This window comes from Gastrolobium bilobum, unplaced genomic scaffold, assembly GCF_033153095.1.
Source record: "Gastrolobium bilobum isolate Gb01-03AN ecotype WA unplaced genomic scaffold, APGP_CSIRO_Gbil_v1 utg27012, whole genome shotgun sequence".
NCBI classification, from domain to species: Eukaryota; Viridiplantae; Streptophyta; class Magnoliopsida; order Fabales; family Fabaceae; genus Gastrolobium; species Gastrolobium bilobum.
The window spans coordinates 60,313-78,901 of NW_026895143.1; the positions used below are offsets into that span (position 1 = coordinate 60,313).

General features: G+C 38.5%; 1 protein-coding gene across 1 annotated transcript; it reads left to right on the forward strand.

The window, feature by feature from the left end:
- Nucleotides 1-4,172: 4,172 nt before the first annotated feature.
- On the forward strand, nucleotides 4,173-7,466 carry LOC133294607 (uncharacterized). The gene is made up of 6 exons (XM_061493340.1): nucleotides 4,173-4,460; nucleotides 4,504-5,032; nucleotides 5,167-5,597; nucleotides 5,949-6,238; nucleotides 6,808-6,991; nucleotides 7,383-7,466. Exons 1-6 carry the CDS (start codon nucleotides 4,173-4,175, stop codon nucleotides 7,464-7,466), a joined length of 1,806 nt encoding a protein of 601 aa, XP_061349324.1.
- The last annotated feature ends 11,123 nt before the right edge of the window (nucleotides 7,467-18,589 follow it).

Sequence of the window (18,589 nt, forward strand, 5' to 3'; positions counted from 1 at the left end):
CGTGTGAGTATGCAGTGTCTAATCCATTCACCAATCTAATACCCTCCAAATACTGTAAGGGTACTGATGTTCAATGGACCACGTTAACCCTCAGATCTGTTCAAATTATCGTTGTTATAATAATTCTATTAACTGGCTGGGTGGTTTCTATGATTCCTTGCAGTGTAGTACTAATATGCAAGCTGAACTTTGTCGAATTAAGAATTGGTCTCCTTATTGCCTGGGACTTTGGTTACTGCAAACATGGACTCGGACTCTATGGAAGTGCTAAATCTCTTCCAGAATTGCTTTGCTTCAGTTCGTATTTATGGCAATATTTTTTGTGATATCAAGATGATATGCTCAAACGTGATCGGGAGGTGTAATTCTCACATGTGCTGCGTGAAGAGAATATATGTGCTGACCTTCTAGCAAAAGCAAGGATCTAGGACCTTCCCCCAGCTTTGCATTTTGGAGATTCCATATGGTACTATTCAGAGCTTTTTGTTTTGATGATGATGTTAAACATGCCTTGGTGGCTAGGTGTACGCTTTTTCAAGATGCTGCTTGTCTTTCACACTAGTTTTTCTGTCTTGACTCTTGTCTTTCATTTCCCCTACACCAGAAAAAAGAAAAAAGAGAAAAGAAAAAAATAATAGAGAGAGAGAGAGAGGGAAGAAAGTTTTGTTGGAATTTGAAAATTGTAGCTGAGCAAGCTCAGTTAAATTTTGTGCCTCGAGACGAGTTCCACTTCTCCACATTTGTCCTGGAATTTTTGTTCTTCGATAGAATTAAGATTTCAGATGGAAAAGGACTTATATAACTAAGTTGCTATTTAGTGAAGTCCAAAGACGGATGTTCGGGCCTATGCTCCTTAGTATGGCTGCATTGTTGGCCACGATGTTGATTCCCCCTCTCGTAGTACAGACGAGTAAGTTTCATCATTTTCTTGTTTCAGATGAACTAGCATCTGGCAATATAAATATGCCATGGTCTTAACATGATTCCTCGGTGCAATTATCCCAAACTTTTTGAAGGGATTGCCCCACACTGATTCTATACCTAGGTGAGGGGTATACATATTCTGAATCATGATAGTGAAACTCTCTCGAAGTCTTTATGCTGATTATAAGCATCTTCATGCCCAAGTCAAGTTTGGCTTGTTGGCCTCAATATTGGAAGCACTTTGAGGGTAGGGGTAGCCAACCAGTGGTGTTTGCTCAGATTGATCAAGCTATTAGTTTTTTTTGGGCGTATACTATAAAGGCTTGTAGGTGGCTCCTCTGTTGACTGTTCTTTAACCATGAGTTCGAGGACTAAAACGAATCTGTGGCTGGGGATAGTCGTTCTGTTTCATGAGCGATCTTGCTAAAAATTCTGAACAAAATAATGTGATGCGATGCCAAAAAAAATAAAAAAATTGGAATGCTTTTCTTCTCGGTGAACCTTTTTAGCTGCATACTCCCTTTGCGTAAGAAACATAACTAGAGAAGTAATGCCCTTTGATTTAGTGCGTTGCGAGCTTGCTTTCAATGCTTTCCGTATTTAAGCTTTTCGAGGTGGAGTATTAAGTTAATCCGAGATGTTATTTAGATGTCAAATTTTTATTACATCTAATACATTTTAATTTTATGTCATTTTTGTGCAAATTTAAATGTGATATATAAATATTGCTCTCATATATTTATGATTGCTCGATTAAGGTAGCTAGCAATCATTTTACCAAAAATATAAATAAATATAATAGTTGCCAATCCTACTAATTCGAATAGTTTCCTATGGGTTGGCCACATTTTCAGGTAAGTCTAAAATTTCTGAATGGAGAGGTAGGTGAGACATCTGCATCCCGTTTGTTATGGAATATAACCATATTCTAACTACTTATCCAAAAATTCCTTAAAGGATAATGACCCAATTATCCTAACAACATGAAACTAAAGATAACGAAGATAGAATCTATGTCCCTACAAAAAAAGAGTTGAATCTTACTCCAACTGGGAGATCTACACAGCCCAAGAGGTAGCCCCTATAAATTTAAGGCTTAAGACCCCCAGGTACACATTTTTTGACTCATTTTACTATTGCTGCCAATACTGTGCACATACCCACGTCTTGGCTATAAGCCTATTGCTTGTGGAGTATTGGCTATAAGTCAATCTGGATATCTATCTTTTGGATATCTCTTAGCGCATACCATAATGTATAGAATTACAGTTCTCTAGGACCTAACATTGGCGCCGTCTGTGGGGAATGATAAAATTCGATTCCCATTCCACGATGACGAACACTCGTGCGACATCCATCAATGCTCAACCCCAACCACCACACGAGTCTTCCATTGAGTGTCTCCAAGAGCTCGAAAATCCGATATTGGTGGATGTGCAGGTCGGAGAGGTCGACACTAAGTCACTACATATCACGACCCGAAGCAACTCTGCGACGAAGTCAGTATGGGTGTGCATGACAATCATTCTGTTCCCTGGCACTGTTTCTCAAACGAAACAATTCTTTTCTATTTCTGTGCCTTGGAACAGTTTCTGAGAAGAAAATGTGTTTGATAACATATTCAATTTTTATTCTGAGAATGAGAATTGTGTTTGATAACACAACAAATAATATATTAAAAAATAATTCGTATTAAGAAGCTACCATTGTAGAAAACCCCTATATAAACCTACGGTAATAACCAGCTAAACCCAGAAAGCTTCTGATCTCAGTCACAATCTTAGGTCATTCCCAATCACTTACCGCTTCAATTTTACTCGGGTCCACCGCAACACCACTAGCAGAAATAATGACCCAGAAACTGCACCTCAGATAGCCAGAATTCACACTGATATGAATAAGGAGACAACACCTAGTGATCCATTACAATTGCTAAATGGGCCAATCACAAGATCAAGGGCCAAGAAGTTTAAAGAAGCTCTTAGTGGGTTGATCCAGCAAATGTGGGCTAATCATGAAGACATCAAGCCCAAATTTATTCATAATCAGAATTTCGTCAATGTCATCAATGCAAGGGAGGTTGAGTTGAATGAGTAACAATTTTCAATGTCAATTAATGCTTAGTGGGGCTGAAAGCATTTTCAATGTTAGTAATGCTTAGTGGGGTTGATTCACATTTCCAACTTCATTAATGTTTAGTGGGCTGATTAGAGTCTTTTCCTTTTCCAAGTTGTCAACTTTAAATTAGTGTTTTTTCATTTGCTAAGTCTTTTCCTATTCTTGGAGGAATGTTCCAAGTATAAATAAGAGAGGATATAACTCTTGTAATCAGATTTTGAAGTTATAATATAATAGAGAGATTTCCTCTCTTTGGTTCTTATTTAGAACTCTGAACTTATCAAGAAGTTTGTTCTTGTGGTATTCAAACTAGACTTATAACTCACCTTCTTCTTTCTTGAGTGTGGCGTCTTTATCCTTCTTATACCTTTGGTTCTTATCTTCCATAGATAACGGGTCAAGGTTCTTTATTTCTTGTTTTAAATTTCTGATTGTAGAAACGATCCTAACTAAATTGGTCTAGAGTCTCACTATTCTTGGTGAGGTTCATATCATTTGGTATCAAAGCTAGTTTTCCAAAATCAGGTTTGATCTATCCTTATTTATTGTTACATTTTTTTTTATTCTCCTTCTTGTGTCAACTACTCCTACTGGTACTGTTAAAAAAAATCTTAGTATCTGCAGAAGCAAAAATAAAATAAAAAAATGAAAAAAAAATCTGATCCAAATTCCTTGAAGTAAAACTTGTCTCTTTGAATTCTTTTCAGTTTTGATCTTCTCTATTCCAATGTGTACTTCCCTTCTTACTTAATCTCAGTTATTGCTTAAATTTATTGTCATTCCAACCTTCATTTACCCCTAATTCTTGACATAAAAAATTATTCTCTTGTTCTTCTTGTCTTTTTGTATTATATCTTGTGATCTATTTGGATTTCTTCAAGGAAACTTCAATTGAGTTCAGCTAAGAACTAAAAGAGGGAATTCAAAAGAGGAGAAAAAAGCAGGAGTGTGTGAGCTTATAAGAGGGTAAAAGCCTAATTTTGAAATACGAGTGTAAAAGCTATTAATTGGGAGAGAAACACGTGAGGGTGTGTTTGTGAGGATATTCAAACTTTTATTTTTGCAGAAAAAAATTGTCTCAAAAGGGTGATGCTCAAATTCCTAAAGATTTCAAACTCTACTTTGAAGCCATGACACAGAGATTTGAAAGATTGAACTTCAGGTTTGATGAAATGCAAGATAGAATAAAAAGAGTTGAACAAAGGGAGCCACAACCGAGAATTTCAGAACATCAAAATGAAGATGACACCAATTCTACAGTTGATATGAGGCAGAATGAACGTCGAAATGAAGGAAGAAGAGTGCGTAATGAAGAAAGGGTTGATAATAACCTAGGAAGTATCAAGATGAAGATTCCATCTTTCCAAGGCAGAAATGATCCAGAAGCTTACTTGGAGTGGGAAAGAAAGATGGAGTTGGTGTTTGATTGTCATAACTCATAACTACTCTGAGTTGAAAAAGGTAAAACTGACTGCTATAGAATTTTCTGGTTATGCTATTGTTTGGTGGGATCAATTTGTGACAAACAGGAGGAGACATGGTGAAAGACCCATTGAAATATGGGAGGAAATGAAAGCTGTCATGAGAAGGCGATTTATTCCAAGTCACTACCGTAGCGACTTATTTCAGAAATTACAAAGTCTCACACAAGGTTCTAAAAGTGTTGAAGACTATTTCAAGGAGATGGAGACAGCCATGATTCGAGCCAATGTAGATGAAGATCGTGAAGCTACTATGGCCAGATTTTTGCTTGGCTTAAATCGGGACATTGCAAATGTAGTAGAATTACAACATTATGTGGAGTTAGATGACATGGTGCATATGGCCATAAAGGTGGAGAGGCAACTCAAAAGGAAGGGTACCATGCGTATGGGGCATAATTCAACTTCTCATTCAAGACCAACATGGAATAAAAATGAAGAGAAGCCTCATTTCAAATCTCCAGTTAGTTCCTCTAAAACAAACCAAGTTGTAAACACTTCCAGCCAAGGTAAAACTGAATCTCAATCCTCTAGAAATAGAGACATAAAATGTTTAAGTGTTTGGGAAGGGGTCATATTGCTTTTCAATGTCCAAATAACAAAGTCACGATTTTGAAAAATAATGGTGATATTGAAAGTGAAGGTGAATCTGATAATGAATCCATGCCTTCTTTAGAAGATGCAAGTGATATTGAATTACCAGTTGAAGGAGAGCTTTTAGTGGCTAGAAAAGCTCTTAATGTGCAAGTTAAAGAAGATAAGGAGTTGCAGCGAGAAAATATTTTTCATACTAGATGCAATGTAAAGGACAAGGTGTGTTCCATGATTATTGATGGAGGAAGTTGTACAAATGTTGCTAGTACTAGTTTGGTGGAGAAGTTAAATTTAGCAACTATGAAGCATCTTATACCATATAAACTACAATGGTTGAATGATTGTGGAGAAATCAAGGTGAACAAGCAAGTAGTAGTTCCATTTTCAATTGAAAATTATAAGGATGAGGTGTTATGTGATGTTGTGCCAAAGCAAGCTGGGCATATTCTCTTAGGGCGTCCATGGCAGTTTGATAGATGTGTGATGCACGATGGGTACACTAATAGATACTCATTGATTATAAATAACAAAACCATTACTGTTGCTCCTTTAAGTCCAATGTAAGTGTATGAGGATCAAGTAAGGTTGAAAAAAGAGAGTGACTAGAAAAAAGAAATAGAAAATCGGAGACAAAAAGAGAGTGAAAAACAAGTTTCAGGTAGTGAGTAAAGAAAAGAGAGAAAAAAGGAGAACCTCTTTGTGAAAGTTGCTGAGATTAACAAAGCATTGGTCCTAAAACAACCTATGATTGTACTCTTGTATAAGGAGGCTTGCTTCAACACTAATGAAGTTGGTTCTTCTTTGCCTAGTGCAATTGTTTCTATTTTGTAGGATTTTGAGGATGTGTTCCCTGAAGAAATACCCGATGGTTTACCACCAATAAGGGGTATAGAGCACCAAATTGATTTCATACCAGGGGCAACAATTCCAAATAGGCCAGCATATAGAACCAACCTTGAAGAAACAAAGAAGCTCCAAAGGCAAGTTAATGAGCTTATGCAAAAGGGGCATGTGCGTGAGAGCATGAGTCCATGTGTTGTTCCAATATTGCTTGTGCCTAAGAAAGATGGTTCTTGGAGGATGTGCGTTGACTGTCACACCATCAACAATATCACTGTAAAGTATAGACATCCCATTCCTATAATTGATATATGCTAGATGAGTTGCATGGTGCATGTGTTTTTAGTAAAATTGATCTTAGGAGTGAATATCATCAAATCAGAATAAAAGAAGGTGATTGATTGGACATAAAAGAAGGTGATTGATTGGATAAAAATTTGTTCCTATCTAAGCCCATTTTGATGGTAAAATACCATTCGTTTCCTCATCTGATGAGCAAGAACAACCAAGAATGGAAGTCTTACAACTTACAGCCACTGAGTGAACCATGCTCAGCATGTTGAGATCATTATGATTCAACAGACTGCCCATCCACAGCCTTTGTATGTTATGCTGAAAATTTTAGGAACAAAAACTTCACCCAGGCCAGGGACAATCAACATACAGGACGCAACAACAATCAGAATTCTGGAGGTACCATAGTGAAAGATCAGAACCATAACCCTCAATGGAGATCACCCATGAACCAAAGACCATACAACAATCAGCAGCAACAGTACCAACAAGGCAGCAATATAGAAAATGGAGCATATAACCAATAATGAAGACCTAATTATGCTCCGTTCCCCAGAGATGTTCAACGCATCAATACCGTAGAGAATTATGTCAAGGAATATGTTACCAGGAACGATGCTGTGGTCAGAAACATTGAATCTCACCTGGGACAGATAGCTGCTAGCCTCAACACCAGAACACCAGGAAAACTGCCAGGGGACACTGAAGTTCCCTCAACATCCTCCCTAGAAGAGAGAGAGGTAAGTAACATGTATAGCTAAAGACATTAAACTAAGCGCTGACTGGGAGGAAACCTAGTGGTCACCTTTGTTCTCTAACAAGAACAAAGTTTTGGGGTGGTTAAACTTAACCACAAAGCTCCCAAAAAGGGAGGGAACGTCTGATGTTCACCTCTAGTCCAAATAACTGAGATAAGTTCCGTGACAGGAGCGTAGTTTTGGGGTGGTTCAATAACCATATACACCCATATTTCTTTTATTCCTCTTTAAAAAAAATTAATAATTATATATATATATATTATTTCTTTTGCCTTAATTGAATATTTTTGTATTTTTGTCTTACAATATTTCTTAGTCTATGATAGATATTAGATATTCATATTTTTATTTTGTTAGTATATTATTTTCTTAGGGGTCTAAGTTAGAAGAAATCAAGAAAAAGGGAACATTCCCTGACTTAGGAGATAAGGATATTAGGGACACCTGTCCCTGCTGAGTCATTCAAATATACGCAGCCGTTATCAAATCTGCACTCATTGTATACTTTGAAAACGTGCCCAACAAAAGCAACTGTTCACTCAGCCATTAATGTAACTGCTCCCCTCTTCTTTCCTTCTCTCCCACGATTCTGCCCTAAACTGTTCCACCTCCTCAAACCATCATCAGCAGATGAATACCACTAACCCCTGACCACTCATCTCGTAACGTTCCCCCTCCGCTACTTCTTCAACTTCCTTTCATTAACCTCCATGTCCTGAAAAACTCCTCACTTTCCCTCCTCTGCATGCTTATTTAAACTCTTCTCTTCTCTTTCTCAAGCTTTATCATTCCCTTGCTAACTTAGAAACTTTTTCTCTTCATCACTCTTCTCTGCATTTTACCATAACCTCTCCCACAACCATGACCAAACTCTCAGTAACCATCACCCATGTGGCTGACTACACACAGGAACCTGAAATCACCGAAGAAAATGTGACTCTCTACCCAGAGAGAAACATTTTCTTAAAAGACAAAGTCCCCATGCCATCCTTCGTGATAAAAGCCCTAAGCAAACTTAAATGGACCTGGTTTTCCATAAAAGAACGAGAGTTCTATCCTTCCTTGGTAGCTGAATTCTTGTACCATGCAAAGAGGCTACCCCAAGGTGACAAAACTGATGAAGTAACGATGAGAGAGAAGAAAGTCTCATTCTCCCCTGAAGCCATCAAGGAGGTACTCCACCTTCAGTTGTAACCAAATGCCCTTACACAGAGTACATAGAGAAAAGAGAGAACTCTAAGTTCTTGCTGGATGTAAAGAACTTAATCACCATTGGTGAACCTGTCTATTCCAAGGGAGCCCTCTACAAGGGCAGTCTGAAGGAAGAAACCAAATTCTGGGCTTTGTTTTCCAACACCAACCTCACTCCCTCAACCCATGATGCCACTGTCAAGTGGGCATTGCAGGTTCAACTATACTGCATCATGAAGAACATCCCCATTAATGCAGTACCCCTCATTTATGGCATCCTGAAGAAGGAGATCAGGAAAACCACCATCTGCCTTCCCTGCCTAATTTCAAAGCTCTGTCTAAGAGCTGAAGTAACCACTTCTGAGGATGAAGACCTGGTGGTAAGGTCTGTCCTTGATTTTAAAACATGGAACGGCCTGAGGAGCACCTACATTGAGTCAGACCTTTCATACCTTAGAGATCACAACATCAGACATGATGTTGATGAGGATGACGACGAAGTAGGGGACCCTGAGGCCCAAAAGAAGAAAACCATGAAGGCAGTACCTTAAAAATCGACAACCACTGCCGCCACCACCAAAACAAGAAAATTCGTTCCCCCTCCTTCCAAAGTGAAGAAAGAAGCCCCTGCTGTTACTGATAGCAAGCAAGGCAAGAAACCCCCTCAAAAATCTCCTACTAAAGCTCCACCTAAGAAGGGGGAACGATCAAGTCAGAGCTGAAGAGATCCTTCAGTAGCACCATAAAACCAAAGGGGACTACCTTTGAGAAGCCTATCACCCTCTCTGACAAAGAGGAGGACAGTAAAGACAATGAGCCTATTTCAATGAGGCTGAAGAAGGGTGGAGCATCAAGACCTCAACCAGCTACCAAGAAGACGTCCCCAGGTAACTCTGAAACATCTGAGTCCTCCGACGTTCCGTCCTTCCAAGCATCACCACCTAATTCTTCACCACCACCTAATTCTTCACCACCACCACAACAACCCTCTCCTAGGGAACGAGAAGGAGAAGGGCTAAAAGAAACAACAACAGCTCCTGCTGCAGAACACCAAGTGGCTGAGCAAGAGGCTCAGCCACAAAAAATATTGATAAAGGAAAAGGGATTGCTATTAGTCCCCCTAAAAAGAAAAAAACAAACTGTTCCCAGGAAAATCAGCTTGCGAGGACCACTATCTTCTGCATATATCTGTCCTGATACTTCTTGGGACGAGGCCCTGGCTAGGGCTCTGGCAGAAGAAGAGGGACTTGAAGTTCCTCCACTAATGGAGGGACCGATTACAACCGTCCCTTCTACCTCAAAAACAAAGGAGGTAATGATCAGTCAGGAACCTACTGAAGAACCTCCAGCTTCTGATCATCAAAACAACAACAACAAAAACAACAAGAAGAAGCCAATCTCCCAGATGTGCCTCTGGAAAATGTAGTTTTTCAAGCTGAAATTGATAAGAATTGAGTCATAAAAGAGCAATTTATATACATATTTTCTTACTATATTGATTCTTTCCATGTCAATGATATTTCTCACCTATTGGTTGTGTTTCTATAGGTAGAAGAAGTGAAAACTACAAAATTGTAAAAAGCTACTTGATGCAACTCCACACGAATGATCCTCAGTACAAATTCCAGCAAGTTGGCGCAGACCGGCTCCATATTGGCGCAGACCAGCACCGGACAGTACAATGGACAGAGACTTGGCGCAAGTTGGCGCCAAAACGGCGCCACCCCGCGCCAGTTTACGAAGTTGCATCGGTGTTTTGGAAACGGCGCCAACTGGCGCCGGTTTTGCGAGAATTGCAAGTTGCACAGAGGAACGGCGCCCAGTGGCGCCAGTTTTCGGACTCTACAGCGGTGCTTTGGAGCGGTGCCTAGTGGCGCCACAACGGCGCCAACTGGCGCCGATTTTCGAGAATTTTTTTTCGACTTTTCACTTTAGCACGGAAGCATGGCGCCACACCGGCGCCAACTGGGGCCAGTTTGCGGGAAAGATGCACCGTGCTGTCCGAGGGTATTTTTGGAAGAAGGAAAAAAGGCGTATAAATAGGATGCTTTTTACAGAATTAGGAATCAAAACCTATTCTATTCAAGAGAGACGACGGTGGTGCTCAGAGAGGGTTCTGGAGGTCTATTTCATCATCATCATCTTCTTCTTCTTGTTGTTGTTGTAATTTACGAAATTTATGAATATTGAATATTTAGCCATGATAATGGTTGGCTAGTTCTTTTTATTGTAGTTAGGGTCATAAACCCTATGTGAGCCCCTTTTGCGATGGATTGATTATTTTCGCTTGTTTATTTTAATATATTTTATTTTTACTCTGTGCGTATTGATATTATTTCTGTTAGACTTGATCAACCTAATAGGAGATAATAATTTGGGAATTAGGGCTCGCAATAGGAATATTGAGGTTTTTGATTCTGAAAGGGGGTAAGGTAACAATTTATGCATGCTCTAGGGATAGACTTGTGTGAGTTGCAGTCGTTTGATTTATCGTGATTAATGCTTAATTTCATGGGGGTTGCTAAGGGATTAGGATTCCAATTGAATTAAAGGGTTAGATTGCCAAGGGATTGGGATTTAACTAATTATTTTAGATGATAATTTGTCTGAGTTATTAAATTGAATGAACGTTGTCAATCAATCCAAAGTTTAAAGTGGGGATTATATGGTGCGTGTACCTTAGCTGCAATGCTTTTTATTATTCTCTCAAAAATTCAAACTTTACCATTGCTATTTGAATTGAAAATTATATTTTAAATTTCTGTCTTTATTTTACCATCAATTCACAATTTTCCAAAAACAACCGAGTTTTCCAACTTAAGGGGACTGGTTATTGTAGTACTTGGTTTACAATCCCTGTGGAGACGATACTCTACTTATTCATTATATTACTTGTGCGATCGGTATACTTGCCGGAGAGCATCACTCCCGCACTACAACAATTCCCCTTACAGCAAGGAGGAAATCCCAAATAGGGATTGCTGAAATTTTTGCAATTATGGGGAGAAAAATGGAGAAGTTGCTACCTGAAGAGCCATCCGTTCCTCAGATTGACATGTCCAATATCACTGAAGAGCTGAAAGCTCTGAGGAATGAAATAGAACATCTCTCTATTGCCTTCACTCAATTCCAAGAACAACAAAAGAGAGAAAGAGTGCAGTTCTTACACTCTGTCAATACCAGCATCAGAGGCATCAGTGCTGCACCTTCTGCACCAACACTGCAAGCTGTAAGGAATGAAATCAGAAATGCAGCTGATGCTCTGAAGCATGCCCACTCCATGCACAACACCAGAGCTGAGTTAAACCTCAGATGTCTCCTGATTAAAGATGCTGAAAGAACCCACACCGTTAATTAAGGAATTTAATTAAATAATTATGAGACTAATGAAATAATTCTATAATTGACCTTGAATAATTATTAGAAGAATTAAATATTTATGGTAAGAAATTAATAATGTTGAAAGTCGTTTTTCGGACGAAAAGTGCAGATACCGGTTCTGCTCCACGGTATAAATGCGTACCGATGAAGTATCCCGGAAAATTATAATAAGTATAGGAATATTTCTAGAATAATATTTAAGACTGGGATTTCAAGTTTGAAGTCAAAAAATAATGAGAACTGGTGCCAGAACTGATACTGGCTATGTAAAAGCGCGTACCGCAAAAGTACTGCAAAAAATAAAATAAAAATATGACAAATATTAGAAAAATGGCTAAGTCCAGAATCCAAATTTTGGGATTAAAATACTAAGCGTAGCTATTAATTCTAATACAGTGTGTTTAAACTTAAAGTGCCTATAAATACTAATCTTCACAAAACCCTAGGCTGATTTGTTACATGCAATGTGTCTTTTCTGAGTGAGCTCCAGCAGCCTTGAGCCTCCCCTTGCCACTCTTCCCTTGTTCTTGATAAAACTCAACTAAGAGACCATTTTCTTGGTTGTTCCTTCATCAAAACACCATTTCCATGTGTGAGTTGGTCTTGTGAGGGTGTGTGATGCTTCATTTCTGGGTTATAGCATCTTTGGTGGGGTGGTGTTGCTGATTTGGTGGTTATGTGTGGGAGGGACTAGTTTCATCCATTTTAGTGCTTCAAGGAACCATTTTGATGATGAAAGATCCAAGCTTGTTGGGCATTTTCGTTCCTTGGTAAAGTCAGAGTCTTGGTGCTATGTAGAGGACCCCTTGTGTGTGCCATTTTCGGAGTTTTAGAGCTTGAGGTATACCATGATCATAGCTTTTGTCATTTTCATATGTTAATCTTGATTAATCCGTTAAAAAGTAAAATTTGGATCATTTGAGTTAAGGACTGAGTTTCTGAGTTCATAATATGTTAATGAATATTTGTTTAGGGAGTTATTGGACTCCCAATCGCATTTGAACAATTAAAAATGGAATTTTGCAGTGAATAGCTCAAGTTTCTGCATTATGTCTGATAAGTATTCGAATATTTTTCGTGTAGTATTCGAATACTTATCCCTTGGTAGTCAAATACTCCTTGAAGGAGTATTGGGATACTTTTCTGGGAAGAAAAGTATTCGGTTACTTATGAAGAAGTATTCGAATACTGGAAAGTATTCAGATACTGTGGGAATTGTATTCGAATACCCTGTGGTATTCGAATACTGAGTGAAAAGTATTCGGATACTTGTAGTATCCGAATACTTAAGTGAAAGTAGTCGAATACTTTCTGGAGACATGGAGTATTCGAATACTCATCGAGGAGTATTCGAATACCTCCTACAGAAATTGCATGAAATGGCTTAAAATGAGTTGGAAAGCCTTAATCACTTAATGGGATCTTGAGCAATGACTATTGATGATTAATTATTGTATAAACAGATTGTGATTGTGCTGTTTGTGGGCATTGAGCTAGTGTGAGCTTGACTTGGATAGTTAGATTGCGAGGTAAGCTTTCGTGTCCTCGGTTTTGCCATTGTTGGTTCCACCATACCCCATGGGGGAATGGTTATATGCATGATGTGTTTTCATGTTTTGATGTTTGAAATGCTTGTGAGTTGTTAAGTGCAAGGGCCTTATAATATATATGTGTTGTTCCATCTAGACGGTAAGCCTGAGTATGTGGCGTCATACAACACGGTGATCCTGTGGGTGGGTGTAAGTGGCGTCTTGCACTATTTGTAGGGTTTAGTATTGACACACATGACGTACGTAAATCTTGCATTTCTCTGGCCAGTAGAATAGTATTAACACACATGACATGATTATTTGTTGCATTGCACTGATTTGGAACTGATATTGTATATTGCTTTTAGAACTTATATTGCACATGTAACTGAGCTTAGGGTGGAGAAATCCTTGAGGACCCCTTGTCTTACTGAGATTTCTGTTTAGAGATCTCACCCCACGTTTGGGGCACATATTTCAGGTTCAGGTAACTTGGGGGCTGATGCCTCGGCGGAAGGAGGCCGGAGTTTAGCTGATTGATATATGCTGATATGTCTGGATGTTGATTCTATTTATCCTTAGTATATCTGTTGTTTGAGTTGAGACTATGTTGAGTTTTGTTGCCTTATTTGGTGAGCATGGGGATTGTCCATGCCACATTGACTTGACTTTGTCGTTTTAGATTCGTTTTGTATAATGTATCAGGATATTGTCCGGACTACGTGTTGTAGATCCGTGACTTATATACTCACTTATTTATATTATGAGGTTATTCAGTGTAGATAGTTGTTTATTTGCAATTACATACAGACAATGTTTTGAAAGAGAACTAAGTAACCAACTTGGTTAATATTAATGACGTCATAATTGAAAAGAAAAAGTTATTCCGCAATTTTAATTAAGCGTAGCTTAATTCGATGACATGTTAACAAACCGGGTATACACGGGGTGTTACATTCTGCGCCAACACTGCAAGCTGTAAGGAATGAAATCAGAAATGCAGCTGATGCTCTGAATCATTCCCACTCCATGCACAACACCAGAGCTGAGTTAAACCTCAGATGTCTCCTGATTAAAGATGCTGAGGAACAGAAGCAAACCAAGAAAGCCTTCAAGGTCTTTGGGGAGTTTTTGGAAGAAAAGATTAATCAGCTGGAGCATAGGGTGCTGGATGTGGAAGGCCAATTGGTGCATATCCACAATGGCAGAATTATGATGAGGTCTACCATTGAGCATCTCACAGCAGTAATCAATGACCTTTTGCAGGAAGCTGAGAAGTGGCTCCTGTAACACTCCGTGTATACCCGGAATATTAACATTACATCGTATTAAGCGGTGCTTAATTAAAAATGCGGAATATTCTTTTTCTTTTCAATTATGACGTCATTATCAATTACCAACTTGATTACTTAATCAATTTCATAAAATATCGCCTGTATGTAAATTGCAATAATACATCTACTGAAATACCTCAATATATAGATAAAGTGTGTATCTAAATCACGGCATTACATCAAGTAATCCGGACAATATCCTGATACATTAATACAACTCCAAAAGACTCAAGACATAACCAAGACATAATAATACTATGTGTCATGGACAATCCCCATGCTCACCAAATAACATAGTAAACAACAAGTCTCAACATAAAACTCCATAAACATAAACTGAAGCTATAAGCATAAGCAGCATGAAAATCCAGCATCCAATCATGGCAGCATAATATAACAGCAATCTAACTCAGCTCCGGCCTCCTGCCGCCTGAGGTCTCAACATTACCTGACCCTGAAATAAGCATTCCCCAAACGTGGGGTGAGATCTCTAAACTAGAAATCTCAGTAAGACAAAGGGTCCTCAAGGATCTTCCACCCCAAGCTCACTTACATGTGCAATATAAGTTCAAAAAGCATTTATATCATTATCAGTTCCAAAACTATGTAGTGCAACAGATATCTATGGCATGTGTGTCTATCACTATCTACTGGCCAGAGAAATGTAGGAATACGTCTATTCCCTACATGTAGTACAAGGAACACCGCTTGCACCTTACCCACAGCCTCACCCTCTTGTATGTTCTACATACTCAGGCTTACCGTATAGGTGGAACACCTCCATGCATATCAACAAGGCACTAACATACAATAGCTCAACAGCATTTCCAAAATATCAAAAGCATGTAACACAGCATGCATATAACCATACCCCCATGGGACATGGTGGAACCACAACATGGCTAAACCGAGGACACGAAAGCTTACCTCTAAGCTAGCTATCCAATGCCACAAGCTCAAAGTCCAATCACAGCAGATCACAATCTGATATGGACCGAACATAAATCAATAACATATACCACAAGCATACAAACTAAAGACAATGCCTTTTCATTATGTTTTCAAGTCTTAAAGCTTCTAACAAAGCCACAAGCCCTAAATCCCATGATTCTGGCTTAATCCATTAAATACAGAAGTTCAACTTCATCAATCTAGGGTCTACAAACCCCCAATAGCCTACTGTATGCACAACACAGCTACTGTTCTGCGAAATCCCAGAATATCCGGATACTCCTCGGGACCATATCCGGATATGCAATATCCGGATATCTCACTGTACATATCCGGATATTCAATATCCGGATATCCAGAATCCCATATCCGAATATACAATATCCAGATATCCCAAACCCCATATCCGGATACATATATCCGGATATCCCATATCCGGATATTCCACGGGCAGATATCCGGATATTTCACGACAGAATGCAGTTTCTGCATTTCCGTGAAGATATCCCTTAAAGGTTCCCTTTTACCGATTTTAAACACCTAATCATGCATTTCTAGGTGTGTTAAGCCTTACCCAACAACAAGTTATCATCTTTTAACCTTAACATGCATCAAGCTTCCATTTTTAAGCCTTAAAACTCAAGTTAAAGGTTGGTACAACATACCAAGACTCAAAACTCAGAATGGAGATGCTCTTGGAGCTCACTAGACACCTCCAAGATTCTGCCTCCCACTGCACACGAAAATGGTGCACCAAGGTGGTTCTTTTACACAACAAGGAGGCTCCTTGAAGCTTCAAAACACCAAGAACAAGATGACTCCTCTCAAATCGTCAAACTCAGCCCCCTCACCAGCTCAACACAGAAGCTGGAACCTCAGAAAAGACCCTCCTTTCACTCCCACAAGGATGCTCTCAAGTGTTTACAAGGTTAAGAGAAGGGAAATCAAGAGTAAAAGCTTGAAGACTCAACACAAAAGAGAAGGAAGCACAAGAACAATGACTAGCAGCTGACCACACCAGAAACTCACGTAGAAGAGAGTGGCACCTAGGGTTTTGTGCCCATAATGGGAGTATTTATAGCCAAAACTCACTTAAGCACGCAATATTAACTTTAAATGATACGCTTAGAATTTTAATCCCAAACTTTGGATTATGAAACTACATAATTTTCTAAGAATTATCAAATTTTTCTTATAATTTTCTGAGCAACTTTCTGGTACGCGCTTTTCCAAGTCAGTACCAGTTTCTAGCACCAGTTCTCATTATTTGGACCTGAAACTCGTTTTACAAGTCCTACATATTATTCTAGTAATTATCATGCACTTACATTAATTTTCTGGGATACTTTTTCGGTACCCAATTATACCGACTAGCAGAACCGGTATCTGCACTTTTCTTTCGAAAAGTGACTTTCAGCATTCTTAATCACTTATTATGATTATTAAGCCTCATAATAATTATTAAGGTCAATTATGGAATCATCTCTTATTTTTGCATAATTAATTAATTAAATCCCTTAATTAACGGTGCGGGTTCTTACAGCTCCCTGAAGCTGAAGTAAAAAGATTGAAGGGTCAGCTAAGGAGGAGGCCACCAACGCAGGAAGAAATTGATACTGAGAAGAACACAACTCTGGACAAAAGATGTCCACACTAAAAGGAGAAAGACCCTCCTATTTTTGTTTTCTTTTATTTTGATTCTTTTACATTTATTTTTGCAAGTTCAATTTATTTTCTTTTCCGTTCCCTAGTGTAAAAATCCTTTTTGAATAGAAAATTCCTTTTTGTTCAAACTGTTTGGAGCAAAGATTTCAGTTATAGTATTGTGGCTGTGAAAATTTAGATAACTAATGGCATGAAACATAAAATCAATGAGTAATCATTCTTATTCTTACTCTAAATGCTAGAAGTAGGGAAAGAGAAGTGAATTTAATCTTCATATTTTTGAAGGATGTTGATCTGTGTGAACTAAACTGGTGAGGAACGAAAAATGCCAAACACTTACTCATGAGAGCGTTCCTAAGGTGTAACCACAATGAAACTTCTGAACTTGCTTTGATGCTGTAAGTACTGCAGAAGAATAGGTGAATTCCACAGACAAGGATTAACCATTAAACACTTATCCCACCACAGTCAAACACATACTTCCATCCCATACATGCATCAACACAACCACACACATTCTTATATACCACCAGGTCAACTGAAAAGGTCAAGGAACAACAACAACATTAGCAGAAAGGACAAGAAAATAGAAAACAAAGAAAGTGGAACAACCATTCAAAATAATTCAGAAGAAATCACCAGACTTCTTGATGGGTATCCGAATACCAGTCAAGTATTCGAATACTCCATGAAAAGTATTCGAATATTTTTCAGACAGAATGTAGAAACTCGTGCAATTTCTGCATAAACTCAATTTTAAGACTCCTCCAACGATTCGAGTCTAATGTCTCTACAAACAGAAGTTCATTACCACTTATTATGCATAGATTATCAACCATTAACTTGAATAATCAAAGTTCCCCTTTTTAATGACTCAAACAAGCTAAAATCATGAAATTTCAAGGGAAATGGCCAAAGGTTACCTTAAGGCTTGTGAAAACAGAAAAAAGAAGTGGCTTGGTGATTTCTATACCACTCTATAGTGTTGTAAGTGCAAGGCCACGAAAATAATTTACAAGCTTGGTCCTTTATTCTACCAAATAGCTCATTGAAGCTCCAAATGCCAAGAAAAGGCTCCCACACTCCTCAACAAGGATGAACAGTCCCAAACCTCAACAAATAGCAGCTACCACTCAGAAAAAGGTTTCCTTTCTCCCTCCCTAAGCACTCTACTAAGTGTTTACAAGACCGCATGGGAAGAATCAATGAGGAAGATGAAGTCTTGGTTCATACACAAAGGTCAATACTTCAAGAAGAGAGGAAGGTCCTGAACAAGGCAGCAACAAGGAGGCACGTAGGAGTATTCAATATGGCCTAGGGTTGTGTGAAATATTCATATTTATAGGTCCACTTAATTAATCCGTCAGTATTAGTTCTAATAGCTCCGCTAATCATTTTAATCTCAAACTTTATATTCTGAACCTAGTCATTTTTCTAGGATTTGCCATATTTTTTTTATAATTTTCACATCACTTTACCGGTACGCGTTTTATACGTAGCAGGTATAAGTTCTGATCAAAACTCATTAT